The sequence below is a fragment of the Oncorhynchus nerka genome, linkage group LG12 (assembly GCF_034236695.1).
Source record: "Oncorhynchus nerka isolate Pitt River linkage group LG12, Oner_Uvic_2.0, whole genome shotgun sequence".
Classification (NCBI taxonomy): domain Eukaryota; kingdom Metazoa; phylum Chordata; class Actinopteri; order Salmoniformes; family Salmonidae; genus Oncorhynchus; species Oncorhynchus nerka.
In genome coordinates this window covers 93,694,381-93,711,011 of record NC_088407.1, presented here as the reverse complement: position 1 = coordinate 93,711,011, position 16,631 = coordinate 93,694,381, and the positions used below count along the sequence as shown (strand labels likewise).

The 16,631-nt window shown below is 46.2% G+C and overlaps 1 protein-coding gene across 3 annotated transcripts in view; it reads left to right on the top strand.

Moving 5' to 3' along the window:
• Nucleotides 1–16,631, top strand: part of letm1 (leucine zipper-EF-hand containing transmembrane protein 1) — a 34,801-nt gene that overhangs the window by 6,990 nt on the left and 11,180 nt on the right. For 2 of the 3 annotated variants that reach the window (XM_029647345.2, XM_029647342.2), the window contains exons 2-10: nucleotides 2,349–2,406; nucleotides 7,007–7,526; nucleotides 9,248–9,391; nucleotides 10,083–10,220; nucleotides 10,410–10,613; nucleotides 11,212–11,331; nucleotides 12,823–12,954; nucleotides 13,780–14,013; nucleotides 15,948–16,082. In XM_029647345.2, coding sequence (XP_029503205.1) covers nucleotides 2,349–2,406; nucleotides 7,007–7,526; nucleotides 9,248–9,391; nucleotides 10,083–10,220; nucleotides 10,410–10,613; nucleotides 11,212–11,331; nucleotides 12,823–12,954; nucleotides 13,780–14,013; nucleotides 15,948–16,082 — 1,685 coding nt within the window. The remainder of the gene's footprint in view (nucleotides 1–2,348; nucleotides 2,407–7,006; nucleotides 7,527–9,247; nucleotides 9,392–10,082; nucleotides 10,221–10,409; nucleotides 10,614–11,211; nucleotides 11,332–12,822; nucleotides 12,955–13,779; nucleotides 14,014–15,947; nucleotides 16,083–16,631) is intronic. The other variant, XM_029647343.2, reaches the window with a different exon arrangement.

Genomic DNA, 16,631 nt, shown 5'->3' with positions numbered 1-16,631 from the left:
GTAGGTGTTTATAGAGGTGTTTATAGAGGTGTTTATAGAGGTGTTTATAGAGGTCTAGGTGTTTATAGAGGTGTAGGTGTTTATAGAGGTCTAGGTGTTTATAGAGGTGTTTATAGAGGTGTTTATAGAGGTCTAGGTGTTTATAGAGGTGTTTATAGAGGTGTTTATAGAGGTGTAGGTGTTTATAGAGGTGTTTATAGAGGTCTAGGTGTTTATAGAGGTGTTTATAGAGGTGTTTATAGAGGTGTTTATAGAGGTGTTTATAGAGGTGTTTATAGAGGTCTAGGTGTTTATAGAGGTGTTTATAGAGGTGTTTATAGAGGTCTAGGTGTTTATAGAGGTGTTTATAGAGGTGTTTATAGAGGTGTAGGTGTTTATAGAGGTGTAGGTGTTTATAGAGGTGTTTATAGAGGTGTAGGTGTTTATAGAGGTGTTTATAGAGGTGTTTATAGAGGTGTTTATAGAGGTGTTTATAGAGGTGTTTATAGAGGTGTAGGTGTTTATAGAGGTCTAGGTGTTTATAGAGGTGTAGGTGTTTATAGAGGTGTAGGTGTTTATAGAGGTGTTTATAGAGGTCTAGGTGTTTATAGAGGTGTTTATAGAGGTGTTTATAGAGGTGTAGGTGTTTATAGAGGTGTAGGTGTTTATAGAGGTCTAGGTGTTTATAGAGGTGTTTATAGAGGTGTTTATAGAGGTGTTTATAGAGGTGTTTATAGAGGTGTTTATAGAGGTGTTTATAGAGGTGTAGGTGTTTATAGAGGTCTAGGTGTTTATAGAGGTGTAGGTGTTTATAGAGGTGTAGGTGTTTATAGAGGTGTTTATAGAGGTCTAGGTGTTTATAGAGGTGTAGGTGTTTATATAGGTGTAGGTGTTTATAGAGGTGTTTATAGAGGTGTTTATAGAGGTGTTTATAGAGGTGTTTATAGAGGTCTAGGTGTTTATAGAGGTGTTTATAGAGGTCTAGGTGTTTATAGAGGTGTTTATAGAGGTCTAGGTGTTTATAGAGGTGTTTATAGAGGTGTAGGTGTTTATAGAGGTGTTTATAGAGGTGTTTATAGAGGTGTTTATAGAGGTGTTTATAGAGGTGTAGGTGTTTATAGAGGTGTTTATAGAGGTGTAGGTGTTTATAGAGGTGTTTATAGAGGTGTTTATAGAGGTGTAGGTGTTTATAGAGGTGTTTATAGAGGTGTAGGTGTTTATAGAGGTGTTTATAGAGGTGTTTATAGAGGTGTTTATAGAGGTGTTTATAGAGGTGTTTATAGAGGTGTTTATAGAGGTGTTTATAGAGGTGTAGGTGTTTATAGAGGTGTTTATAGAGGTGTTTATAGAGGTGTTTATAGAGGTGTAGGTGTTTATAGAGGTCTAGGTGTTTATAGAGGTGTTTATAGAGGTGTAGGTGTTTATAGAGGTGTTTATAGAGGTGTTTATAGAGGTGTTTATAGAGGTGTAGGTGTTTATAGAGGTGTAGGTGTTTATAGAGGTGTTTATAGAGGTGTTTATAGAGGTGTTTATAGAGGTGTTTATAGAGGTGTTTATAGAGGTGTTTATAGAGGTGTTTATAGAGGTGTAGGTGTTTATAGAGGTGTAGGTGTTTATAGAGGTGTTTATAGAGGTGTTTATAGAGGTGTTTATAGAGGTGTTTATAGAGGTGTTTATAGAGGTGTAGGTGTTTATAGAGGTGTTTATAGAGGTGTAGGTGTTTATAGAGGTGTAGGTGTTTATAGAGGTGTTTATAGGTGTAGGTGTTTATATAGGTTTAGTATCTATAGAAGTCAGTCCGACAGAGTTACAGTATTCTTTTAGCCAGGCGTGTAATGCCAGTAGCCTGCTGAATCCTTCACACCCGCGGCCCAATGATGATACCGGACCTGAATTGATTGGCTGCTTTTTGTAATCTTTCAGTGCTAGAATCAGTTCTTTAAAATAATTTTTCATTTACATTACATTTAAGTCATTTAGCAGAAGTTCTGAGCTAGCTCTCCTGATGTCGTTTGACCCCACGTGGACTACGACAGTTCCCGGCAAAGGTCATAGAACGGCCGGAAGCAGCTTTGTAATGTCCTGTACTTGTGCTCCAGGATAGCACAGGGTTCTTACAATAGAGCTGCTGATGAAGACAACTTGTGCAATGGCTGAGGAGGTCTGGCTGTTCTTTTGCCTTGGGTGGTTTCGCAAACCCCTCGCGGACCAAAGGGCAGTGGGGCCCGATGGACCCAAGCTGGCTGTAGTATCCATCCTGGATGATGAATGAGTGGCATACTGTAAACTGACTCTCTGCCCTGTCATGTACTATTCTGTTGCAGCCTGCCTTTATAGGTCAATATATCTGTTTCTCTCTGTGTTTTCAGGGAAGCTTCAAGATGGCTCCTGTTTCAGCTGTACATCTCTCAGACTCTCCAGTCAAAGGTAGTTTCTAACTGATACAAAGTAACAGTCAAATGAATCACCATGCTGGGGTTCTTCTGTTCATATTGTCAATGAGTGTGGTGTGGTTATTGTTTTTTGGGGGATTTTATTAGGATCCCCATTAGCTGTTGCAAAAGCATATATATATATAAAAGATGAAACATGAGAATACAGACCATTTAATAGACAAGAACAGCTCAAGGTCAGAACTAAATCAATAAAATAAAAATAGTTTTCCAGAAGGCACACAGCCTACACATACATACACACAAACCATTTAGGTCAAACGGGGGGGGAGGCGTTGTGCCGTGTCTGGGTTTAAAAAAAAACAGGTTTGTTGTTCATTTTGAGCAATACGAGATGGAACAGAGTTCCATGCTATAATGGCTCTGTCTAATGTGTATCAATAATTGGAAGGAGCAATTTCATAAATTCATCAAATGCAGCGTCTGGATGCTCCTCATTAATCACTTCAACGAAGATGTTTAACATCCTCCACTTAAAAGTCCATCTTTTATAGGATCTGTTCTACACTATTTTAGGCCCAGCTGTTGGAACATTGTCTTTCCTGGATATAGCCACTATTGTGATCACTGCATCAAATGGGTACGGATACAGCTGTAGAACAAAGTTCTACAGTGTTAGTAACAATTTGATCAATACATGTTGATGATCTTGTTCCTGTAGTGTTTGTAAACACCCTGGTAGGTTGATTAATAACCTGAACCAGATTACAGACACTGGTTACAGTGAGAAGCTTCCTGTTGAGTGGGTTGATTAATAACCTGAACCAGATTACAGACACTGGTTACAGTGAGAAGCTTCCTGTTGAGTGGGTTGATTAATAACCTGAACCAGATTACAGGCACTGGTTACAGTGAGAAGCTTCCTGTTGAGTGGGTTGATTAATAACCTGAACCAGATTACAGACACTGGTTACAGTGAGAAGCTTCCTGTTGAGTGGGTTGATTAATAACCTGAACCAGATTACAGACACTGGTTACAGTGAGAAGCTTCCTGTTGAGTGGGTTGATTAATAACCTGAACCAGATTACAGGCACTGGTTACAGTGAGAAGCTTCCTGTTGAGTGGGTTGATTAATAACCTGAACCAGATTACAGGCACTGGTTACAGTGAGAAGCTTCCTGTTGAGTGGGTTGATTAATAACCTGAACCAGATTACAGACACTGGTTACAGTGAGAAGCTTCCTGTTGAGTGGGTTGATTAATAACCTGAACCAGATTACAGGCACTGGTTACAGTGAGGAGCTTCCTGTTGAGTGGGTTGATTAATAACCTGAACCAGATTACAGACACTGGTTACAGTGAGAAGCTTCCTGTTGAGTGGGTTGATTAATAACCTGAACCAGATTACAGACACTGGTTACAGTGAGAAGCTTCCTGTTGAGTGGGTTGATTAATAACCTGAACCAGATTACAGGCACTGGTCACAGTGAGAAGCTTCCTGTTGAGTGGGTTGATTAATAACCTGAACCAGATTACAGACACTGGTTACAGTGAGAAGCTTCCTGTTGAGTGGGTTGATTAATAACCTGAACCAGATTACAGGCACTGGTTACAGTGAGAAGCTTCCTGTTGAGTGGGTTGATTAATAACCTGAACCAGATTACAGGCACTGGTTACAGTGAGAAGCTTCCTGTTGAGTGGGTTGATTAATAACCTGAACCAGATTACAGGCACTGGTTACAGTGAGAAGCTTCCTGTTGAGTGGGTTGATTAATAACCTGAACCAGATTACAGGCACTGGTTACAGTGAGAAGCTTCCTGTTGAGTGGGTTGATTAATAACCTGAACCAGATTACAGACACTGGTTACAGTGAGAAGCTTCCTGTTGAGTGGGTTGATTAATAACCTGAACCAGATTACAGACACTGGTTACAGTGAGAAGCTTCCTGTTGAGTGGGTTGATTAATAACCTGAACCAGATTACAGGCACTGGTTGCAGTGAGAAGCTTCCTGTTGAGTGGGTTGATTAATAACCTGAACCAGATTACAGACACTGGTTGCAGTGAGAAGCTTCCTCTTGAGCGGACAGCTTGATGAAAACCAGTCAATATTCAGGTCCCTGAGAAAGTAGACCTCTCTGTTTACATCACATCCACTATCAAGCATTTCACACATATTATTTAGATACTGACTACACTTGGTGGCCTGTAGCAACACCCCAAAATAAAAGGCTTTAGATGAGTCAGGTGAAGCTACAACCACAACACTTCAGTAACCCTTGACAGGGATATGGCTCTGAATATATACAGTAACACCTCCCCTATAAACATTACAGGGACATGGCTCTGAATATATACAACACCTCCCCTATAAACATTACAGGGATATGGCTCTGAATATATACAGCAACACCTCCCCTATAAACATTACAGGGATATGGCTCTGAATATATACAACACCTCCCCTATAAACATTACAGGGATATGGCTCTGAATATATACAGCAACACCTCCCCTATAAACATTACAGGGATATGGCTCTGAATATATACAGCAACACCTCCCTATAAACATTACAGGGATATGGCTCTGAATATATACAACACCTCCCCTATAAACATTACAGGGATATGGCTCTGAATATATACAGCATCACCTCCCCTATAAACATTACAGGGATATGGCTCTGAATATATACAGCAACACCTCCCCTATAAACATTACAGGGATATGGCTCTGAATATATACAACACCTCCCCTATAAACATTACAGGGATATGGCTCTGAATATATACAACAACACCTCCCCTATAAACATTACAGGGATATGGCTCTGAATATATACAGCAACACCTCCCCTATAAACATTACAGGGATATGGCTCTGAATATATACAGCAACACCTCCCCTATAAACATTACAGGGATATGGCTCTGAATATATACAACAACACCTCCCCTATAAACATTACAGGGACATGGCTCTGAATATATACAACAACACCTCCCCTATAAACATTACAGGGATATGGCTCTGAATATATACAGCAACACCTCCCCTATAAACATTACAGGGATATGGCTCTGAATATATACAACACCTCCCCTATAAACATTACAGGGATATGGCTCTGAATATATACAGCAACACCTCCCCTATAAACATTACAGGGATATGGCTCTGAATATATACAACACCTCCCCTATAAACATTACAGGGATATGGCTCTGAATATATACAGCAACACCTCCCCCATAAACATTACAGGGATATGGCTCTGAATATATACAGTAACACCTCCCCTATAAGCATTACAGGGATATGGCTCTGAATATATACAACACCTCCCCTATAAACATTACAGGGATATGGCTCTGAATATATACAGCAACACCTCCCCTATAAACATTACAGGGATATGGCTCTGAATATATACAGCAACACCTCCCCTATAAACATTACAGGGATATGGCTCTGAATATATACAACAACACCTCCCCTATAAACATTACAGGGATATGGCTCTGAATATATACAGCAACACCTCCCCTATAAACATTACAGGGATATGGCTCTGAATATATACAGCAACACCTCCCCTATAAACATTACAGGGATATGGCTCTGAATATATACAGCATCACCTCCCCTATAAACATTACAGGGATATGGCTCTGAATATATACAGCATCACCTCCCCTATAAACATTACAGGGATATGGCTCTGAATATATACAGCAACACCTCCCCTATAAACATTTATTTGTGTCCTATATCCTTGTTTCTACTGCTGTATCATCAGAATGAATTATCTAAGAGTTTCAGAAATGTCTAATATATGAATGTTATCTGATGTCAGCAAGTTATTGATTTCATGAACTTTATTTCTAAGGCTACATATATTAATATGGGCTATTTTCAGCCCTTTCCTGGGGAGCTCATCAGAGATGGACTTAATACTGAAAAGAGCAAACAAAGCAAGATACAAAAAATACACATTCAGGTGTGTGTGTGTGTGTGCGCGTTGGGGGGTTGAAGCCATGAACCCATAGGCTTGGCTCTCTCATCCCTTCCAGTCTTCTGGGAGGGAGGGTGGACAATGAGCCTGTCATAGCAGATGTAAGCAATGTCCCCACTCGCTCTGGCAGCTTCCATTGCTGGCAGAAGTTCTTTCCTGGGCTCCCGAGTAGCGCAGCAGTCTGAGGCACTGCATCTCAGTGCTAGATGTGTCACTACAGACCCTGGTTCGATTCCAGGTTGTATCCCAACCTGTCGTGATTGGGAGTCCCATAGGGTGACCCACAATTGGCCCAGCGTCATTAGGGTTTGACTGGTGTTTTTGTTGTTAATGTTATTGAGTGTGCTGTTCATATTTCATTTTTTTTAGGGGGTAGATCGCCTTTAATTTTGCAGATTGTGGCTTCCATCAATGTAATTGTCTGCGTATTATTTAAAAAATATATATAGTTTCCCCTAACCCTACCACCCCTTCCCTAATTAGAGTAAACTATTGGACAACAACACTTAGGCTTCTACTCCCAGCTTATACATACTATATACATTTTAAGGGCACAGTATTTTTTTTACAATAGTTCTGTTGTTCATGTTGTTATTGAGTGTTTCTGTGTTTTCAGTAGACTGGATGGTGATAGGCTGGTGGTCCGAGGTGGGAGCTTGGCTCCGCCCTCCTTCCTAGGCCCCTCTCTGCATACGGCATCAGACAGCTACAGGGTTCCAGGCCACGCCCCTTCTATGAGGCTGTACTCTGCTGTAGTGGAAGGCTCCTCCACCACCACCTCTCTGTACCACCTGGGAGGTGGGTACCCACAGTGGACAGCATCCTGGCGAGGGAGGGGGAACGTGGTCGGGGTACGGTGGATCCACACCTCCAGATGTCTCCGTGACGACTCTAAAGTAGAGAAGTCTCTCCGCTCTCTGAAGGATAAGAACAAGAAGCTAGAGGAGGGCGGGCCGGTGTACAGTCCTACAGTAGACCATACCATAGTCAGGAGAACTATAGGACAACGTGTTCTAGACGAGGTTAAACACTACTACCACGGCTTCCGGCTGCTGTGGATCGACACCACCATCGCTGGACGTATGCTGTGGCAGGTCCTCAACGGGCACCCCCTGTCCCGACGGGAGAGGAGACAGGTGAGGAGATCAGGGATCCCATGTGGTCTTTCATTGATTTTATTAACCCTTTCCTGCTACATATACAGCGCCTTCGGAAAATATTCAGACCCTTTGACTTTTTCCACGTTTGTTAGGTAACAGCATTTTTTTCCTCCTCAATTTACACCCCCCCCCCCCCCCCCCAGGTTTTTAGAAATGTTTGCTAATTTATTAAAAATAAAAAACATATCACATTTACGTAAGTATTCAGACCCTTTACCCAGTACTTTGTTGAAGCACCTTTGGCAGTGATTTACAGCCTCTCGTCTTGGGTATGATGCTACAAGCTTGGCATTTGGCGTTTCTCCCATTCTTCTCTGCAGATCCTCTCAAACTCTGTCAGGTTGGATGGGGAGTATCGCTGCACAGCTATTTTCAGGTCTCTCCAAAGATGTTCGATCGGGTTCAAGTCCGTGCTCTGGCTGGGCCACCCAAGGACATTCAGATACTTGTCCCGAAGCCACTCCTGCGTTGTCTTGGCTGTGTGCCTAGGGTCATTATCCTGTTGGAAGGTGAACCTTCGCCTCAGTCTGAGGTCCTGAGCACTCTAGAGTAGGTTTTCATCAAGGATCTCTCTGTACTTTACTCTGTTCATCTTTGCATTGATCCTGACTAGTCCTGACTAGTCTCCCAGTCCCTGTCAAGAGGTCTGAATACTTTCCATAGGCGCTGTACAATCATGGTACTTTTCTATACAACAATCACAACATTAATACATTACCAAACAAGCTCTTTAATCCCACCCCTCAGCCCATCCCACCTATCACCATGGACCTCAGCTATTTAATCCCACCCCCTCAGCCTCTCAGCCCATCCCACCTATCACCATGGACCTCAACTCTTTAATCCCATCCCACCTATCACCATGGACCTCAGCTCTTTAGTCCCACCCCCTCAGCCCATCCCACCTATCACCATGGACCTCAGCTCTTTAATCCCACCCCCTCAGCCTCTCAGCCCATCCCACCTATCACCATGGACCTCAACTCTTTAATCCCAGCCTCTCAGCCCATCCCACCTATCACCATAGAGCTCAGCTCTTTAATCCCACCCTCTCAGCCCATCCCACCTATCACCATGGACCTCAGCTCTTTAATCCCACCCCCTCAGCCTCTCAGCCCATCCCACCTATCACCATAGACCTCAGCTCTTTAATCCCACCCCCTCAACCTCTCAGCCCATCCCACCTATCACCATGGACCTCAGCTCTTTAATCCCACCCTTTCAGCCCATCCCACCTATCACCATGGACCTCAGCTCTTTAATCCCACCCCCTCAGCCTCTCAGCCCATCCCACCTATCACCATAGACCTCAGCTCTTTAATCCCACCCCCTCAGCCACTCTCTGAAGCCTGAAATGTGGCAAAAGGTCGCAAAGTTCAAGGGGGCCGAATACTTTCGCAAGGCACTGTAAGTCACAGGTATTTGGCAAACTGGAGTCATATTTTTGCAGATGGATCCCGGTTACTGGAGTTCATCCCTAGCACTAACTCTGCCACTTTCCTCTGCTGATGTGGCAGGCTGCTATTGGTGGACATATCTCTAGCTTAAACTGACAGATTTTTGATGGATTTTTGTTATGGAGTATTGTGATGTTTTAACATTTTTCCAGACCGCAGGAAGAGTAACGGGGATCCATAATAAATACAAATGCATACATAAACTGCTTTTAACTAAATAATGTCTGTTTTCCTCCTCAGTTCCTAAGAACTTGTGCCGATGTCTTTCGACTCCTTCCCTTCCTGGTGTTCATCATTGTGCCATTCATGGAGTTCCTGCTTCCTGTGGCACTGAAGCTCTTCCCCAACATGCTGCCCTCAACCTTTGAGACGCAGTCCAAGAAGGTAGGACCTCCTCCTTAACCCTTACTGTTAGGTCCCTCATCTCTGTTCCCCACACATACTGTTAGGTCCCTCATCTCTGTTCCCCACACATACTGTTAGGTCCCTCATCTCTGTACCCCAACACATACTGTAAGGTCCCTCATCTCTGTACCCCACACATACAATTATCTGCAAGGTCCCTCATCTCTGTACCCCACACATACAATTATCTGTCAGGTCCCTCATCTCTGTACCCCAACACATACAATTATCTGTAAGGTCCCTCAGTCTAGCAGGGAATTTCAAACAGATTCAAAGACCAGGGAGGTTTTCCAATGCGTCGCAAGGAAGGGCACCTATTGGTAGATGGGTAAACATTTTAAAAGCAGACATTGAATATCCCTTTGAGCATGGTGAAGTTATTAATTACACTTCGGATGGTGTATCAATACACCCAGTCACTACAAAGATAGAGCTAAAGATATACCCGAGCCCAGGTGTGTCCCATTTCACTGACAACTCTCCCGGCTCCGCCCACCAACATCCTATTAAGGAAAAGAAGAGCAAAGAGAGAATTCGTCAAGACAAAGTGGGAGGGTCGTCACACCAGCCATAGCCTTCTTTAGGTTCCTCGCCATACCTCTGATCTCCCCTTTAATCTAGCCCTGCCGCTGACCTTATACCTCCCTGATCTAATGTGTGTGTGTTCCAGGAGGAGAGGCTGAAGACGGAGCTGCGTGTGAAGCTGGAGATGGCTAAATTCCTCCAGGACACTGTAGAGGAGATCGCTCTGAGGAACAAGGTTGCCAAGGGAAACGTCACTGAGGAGTTCTCTACCTTCTTTCAGAAGGTACCATCCATCTATCGCTACAGTCAAAATGCTTCTGTCCCCCCCCCCCCCCCCCCCCTCCCGTCCGTCTTGGACTCTGTCTCGGTCTCTGTTCCCCCTGTTCCTCTGTCCCCAAATTTCTCCCTAACCTTCTCTGCCCCCTCCCCATCTCTGCCCCCTCCCCCTGTGTCTCGGTCTCTTCCCCTTTAGATCCGTGACTCAGGGGAGCGTCCCAGTAATGAGCAGATCATCAGGTTCTCTAAGCTGTTTGAAGATGAGTTGACTCTGGACAACCTGACTCGTCCTCAGCTGGTTGCTCTGTGTCGTCTGTTGGAGCTACAGTCTATAGGAACCAACAACTTCCTCCGCTTTCAACTCATCATGAAGCTACGAGCAATCCGCGCTGACGACAAGGTCTGTAACCCCTGACCTCTAACCCCTGACCTTTAACCCCTAACCCTTTCAACTCCTCACGAAGCTATGAGCTATCTGCACTGATGACAAGGTCTGTAACCCCTGACCTTTAACCCCTAAGCCTTCCAACGTATACTTTTTTATTGAACCTTTATTTAACTAGGCAAGTAAAAAAAATAAGTGTCTGTGATCATCCGTAACCTCTGACCCCTGACCTCTAGCTACGACCTTGGGCTCCCGAGTGGCGCAGCGGTCTAAGGCACTGCATCTCAGTGCTAGAAGCGTCACTACAGACCCTGGATCGATTCCAGGCCGTATCACAACTGGCTGTGATTGGGAGTCCCATAGGGCGACGCACAATTGGCCCAGAGTCGTCCTGGTTAGTTAGTTGGCTGGGGTAGGCCATCATTGTAAAATAAGAGTTTGTCCTTAACTGACTTGCCTAGTTAAATAAAATATGAGCTATCTGTGGTGACGACAAGGTCAGACATTAGACACCCTGACCTTTTAACCCTGATCACTCACCTGAATGAAGATAAATCATCTGTCGTCCGTGTTGAATCAATACTACTGAATACTGTTCTCTCGGTCAGTACAGTTGATAGCTGAAGAGGGGGTGGACACTCTGAGTGTGAATGAGCTCCAGGCAGCCTGTCGAGCCAGAGGGATGAGAGCTCTGGGAGTCACGGAGGAGAGGCTGAGAGAACAGCTCCAGCAGGTAAAAACCACTCCTATTATTACATATTAACTTATCAGTGTCCTAATGGTGGAGAGACTGAGACAGCCTACATTAAACCTACTAAACACTTTAACCAGAAGACCTCTTCTTCACTGTGATTAGATGTAACCTGGTAAACCAGAAGACCTCTTCTTCACTGTGATTAGATGTAACCTGGTAAACCAGAAGACCTCTTCTTCACTGTGATTAGATGTAACCTGGTAAACCAGAAGACCTCTTCTTCACTGTGATTAGATGTAACCTGGTAAACCAGAAGACTTCTTCTTCACTGTGATTAGATGTAACCTGGTAAACCAGAAGACCTCTTCTTCACTGTGATTAGATGTAACCTGGTAAACCAGAAGACCTCTTCTTCACTGTGATTAGATGTAACCTGGTAAACCAGAAGACCTCTTCTTCACTGTGATTAGATGTAACCTGGTAAACCAGAAGACTTCTTCTTCACTGTGATTAGATGTAACCTGGTAAACCAGAAGACCTCTTCTTCACTGTGATTAGATGTAACCTGGTAAACCAGAAGACCTCTTCTTCACTGTGATTAGATGTAACCTGGTAAACCAGAAGACCTCTTCTTCACTGTGATTAGATGTAACCTGGTAAACCAGAAGACTTCTTCTTCACTGTGATTAGATGTAACCTGTGATTAAAACCTGGTAAACCAGAAGACCTCTTCTTCACTGTGATTAGATGTAACCTGGTAAACCAGAAGACTTCTTCTTCACTGTGATTAGATGTAACCTGGTAAACCAGAAGACCTCTTCTTCACTGTGATTAGATGTAACCTGGTAAACCAGAAGACTTCTTCTTCACTGTGATTAGATGTAACCTGGTAAACCAGAAGACTTCTTCTTCACTGTGATTAGATGTAACCTGGTAAACCAGAAGACTTCTTCTTCACTGTGATTAGATGTAACCTGGTAAACCAGAAGACTTCTTCTTCACTGTGATTAGATGTAACCTGGTAAACCAGAAGACTTCTTCTTCACTGTGATTAGATGTAACCTGGTAAACCAGAAGACTTCTTCTTCACTGTGATTAGATGTAACCTGGTAAACCAGAAGACTTCTTCTTCACTGTGATTAGATGTAACCTGGTAAACCAGAAGACTTCTTCTTCACTGTGATTAGATGTAACCTGGTAAACCAGAAGACTTCTTCTTCACTGTGATTAGATGTAACCTGGTAAACCAGAAGACTTCTTCTTCACTGTGATTAGATGTAACTTCACTGTGATTAGATGTAACCTGGTAAACCAGAAGACTTCTTCTTCACTGTGATTAGATGTAACCTGGTAAACCAGAAGACCTCTTCTTCACTGTGATTAGATGTAACCTGGTAAACCAGAAGACCTCTTCTTCACTGTGATTAGATGTAACCTGGTAAACCAGAAGACTTCTTCTTCACTGTGATTAGATGTAACCTGGGGTAGTGAGTTGTTGAGTAGTAAGTTGTGTGTGTTCCTCTTCTCCAGTGGTTGGAGCTGCACCTGAACCAGCACATCCCCACCTCACTCCTCCTCCTCTCCAGAGCCATGTTCCTCCCGGATACTCTCTCTCCTGCAGACCAGCTCAAGACCACCCTGCAGAATCTGCCTGACATAGTGGTATGTATGAGTTTAGTTCCACCTGGAAATACTGGTACAAACTATTTTATAGGGTTGGTGTATACTACCTCCATTTCACAGAGGCCTGGGGTTAGAGGCCCAGGGTCAGTGTCTCTGACACGGTGTCGGGTTAGAGGTCAGTGTCTCTGACACGGTGTCGGGTTAGAGGTCAGTGTCTCTGACACGGTGTCGGGTTAGAGGTCAGTGTCTCTGACACGGTGTCGGGTTAGAGGTCAGTGTCTCTGACACGGTGTCGGGTTAGAGGTCAGTGTCTCTGACACGGTGTCGGGTTAGAGGTCAGTGTCTCTGACACGGTGTCGGGTTAGAGGTCAGTGTCTCTGACACGGTGTCGGGTTAGAGGTCAGTGTCTCTGACACGGTGTCGGGTTAGAGGTCAGTGTCTCTGACACGGTGTCGGGTTAGAGGTCAGTGTCTCTGACACGGTGTCGGGTTAGAGGTCAGTGTCTCTGACACGGTCGGGTTAGAGGTCAGTGTCTCTGACACGGTGTCGGGGTTAGAGGTCAGTGTCTCTGACACGGTGTCGGGTTAGAGGTCAGTGTCTCTGACACGGTGTCGGGTTAGAGGTCAGTGTCTCTGACACGGTGTCGGGTTAGAGGTCAGTGTCTCTGACACGGTGTCGGGTTAGAGGTCAGTGTCTCTGACACGGTGTCGGGTTAGAGGTCAGTGTCTCTGACACGGTGTCGGGTTAGAGGTCAGTGTCTCTGACACGGTGTCGGGTTAGAGGTCAGTGTCTCTGACACGGTGTCGGGTTAGAAGTCAGTTAGAGGTTTATATGACTTGGTGGTGTCTCTCTCTCTCTCTCCAGGCTAAGGAGGCCCAGGTTAAGGTGGCTGAGATGGAGCTGTCCCAGGTGGACAACAAGACCAAGCTGGAAGCCACGCTGCAGGAGGAGGCAGCGATACGTCAGGATAACAAGGACCGAGAGATGGAGAGGCTGGCGGACGCAGCAGAGAGGACAGAATACTCCCTCACTAGTGTGGACATGGCTGTACACTCAGAGACACTACGAGACACAGCGCCTGTCCTAGAGGGCATCAAGGTAACACAGACACGTGTCCTAGAGGGCATCAGGGTAACACACAGGCACCTGTCCTAAAGGGCATCAGGGTAACACAGAGGCACCTGTCCTAGAGGGCATCAGGGTAACACACAGGCACCTGTCCTAGAGGGCATCAGGGTAACACACAGGCACCTGTCCTAGAGGGCATCAAGGTAACGCACAGGCACCTGTCCTAGAGGGCATCAAGGTAACACAGACACCTGTCCTAGAGGGCATCAAGGTAACACACAGACACCTGTCCTAGAGGGCATCAAGGTAACGCACAGACCAACACCTGTCCAAGAGGGCATCAAGGTAACGCACAGACCAACACCTGTCCTAGAGGGTATCAGGGTAACGCACAGACCAACACCTGTCCAAGAGGGCATCAGGGTAACGCACAGACCAACACCTGTCCAAGAGGGCATCAGGGTAACGCACAGACCAACACTTGTCCAAGAGGGCATCAGGGTAACACACAGACCAACACCTGTCCAAGAGGGCATCAAGGTAACGCACAGACCAACACCTGTCCTAGAGGGCATCAGGGTACCGCACAGGCACCTGTCCTAGAGGGCATCAGGGTACCGCACAGGCACCTGTCCTAGAGGGCATCAGGGTACCGCACAGGCACCTGTCCTAGAGGGCATCAGGGTACCGCACAGGCACCTGTCCTAGAGGGCATCAGGGTACCGCACAGGCACCTGTCCTAGAGGGCATCAGGGTACCGCACAGGCACCTGTCCTAGAGGGCATCAGGGTACCGCACAGGCACCTGTCCTAGAGGGCATCAGGGTACCGCACAGGCACCTGTCCTAGAGGGCATCAGGGTACCGCACAGGCACCTGTCCTAGAGGGCATCAGGGTACCGCACAGGCACCTGTCCTAGAGGGCATCAGGGTACCGCACAGGCACCTGTCCTAGAGGGCATCAGGGTACCGCACAGGCCGGCACCTGTCCTAGAGGGCATCAGGGTACCGCACAGACCGGCACCTGTCCTAGAGGGCATCAGGGTACCGCACAGACCTACACCTGTCCTAGAGGGCATCAGGGTACCGCACAGACCTACACCTGTCCTAGAGGGCATCAGGGTACCGCACAGACCTACACCTGTCCTAGAGGGCATCAGGGTACCGCACAGACCTACACCTGTCCTAGAGGGCATCAGGGTACCGCACAGACCTACACCTGTCCTAGAGGGCATCAGGGTACCGCACAGACCTACACCTGTCCTAGAGGGCATCAGGGTACCGCACAGACCTACACCTGTCCTAGAGGGCATCAGGGTACCGCACAGACCTACACCTGTCCTAGAGGGCATCAGGGTACCGCACAGACCTACACCTGTCCTAGAGGGCATCAGGGTACCGCACAGACCTACACCTGTCCTAGAGGGCATCAGGGTACCGCACAGACCTACACCTGTCCTAGAGGGCATCAGGGTACCGCACAGACCTACACCTGTCCTAGAGGGCATCAGGGTACCGCACAGACCTACACCTGTCCTAGAGGGCATCAGGGTACCGCACAGACCTACACCTGTCCTAGAGGGCATCAGGGTACCGCACAGACCTACACCTGTCCTAGAGGGCATCAGGGTAACACACAGACCAACACCTGTCCTAGAGGACATCAGGGTACCGCACAGGCACCTGTCCTAGAGGGCATCAGGGTAACACACAGACACGTTTCCTAGAGGGCATCAGGGTAACACACAGACACGTTTCCTAGAGGACATCAGGGTAACACACAGACCAACACCTGTCCTAGAGGACATCAGGGTAACACACAGACCTACACCTGTCCTAGAGGGCATCAGGGTAACACACAGACCAACACCTGTCCTATATATTGTCCTTTACCCTGCTGTATAATCTAGTATACATTGTTCTGTACCAAACTGTATAATAATCTAGTATATATTGTCCCCTACAGGGAGAGGAGATCACTAAGGAAGAGATAGACATGTTGAGTGATGCATGTACCCAGCTGAAGGAACAGAAGAAGTTACTCACTCTGGAAAAGGAGGAGCTAGAGGACCTGAAAGATGACGTGCAGGAGTACAGCGAGGTAAGGAGGGATCTCGTCACTACTGACGGGGGTCGGGTGGGATCTCGTCACTACTGGGGTGAGATCTCGTCACTACTGGGGTGGGATCTCGTCACTACTGGGGTGGGATCTCGTCACTACTGGGGTGGGATCTCGTCACTACTGGGGTGGGATCTCGTCACTACTGACTGGGGGTCGGGTGGGATCTCATCACTACTGGGGTGGGATCTCATCACTACTGGGGTGGGATCTCATCACTACTGGGGAGGGATCTCATCACTACTGGGGTGGGATCTCATCACTACTGGGGTGGGATCTCGTCACTACTGACTGGGGGTCGGGTGGGATCTCATCACTCCTGGGTGGGATCTCGTCACTACTGACTGGGGGTCGGGTGGGATCTCATCACTACTGGGGTGGGATCTCATCACTACTGGGGTGGGATCTCATCACTACTGGGGCGGGATCTCGTCACTACTGGGGCGGGATCTCGTCACTACTGGGGCGGGATCTCGTCACTACTGGGGCGGGATCTCGTCACTACTGGGGCGGGATCTCGTCACTACTGGG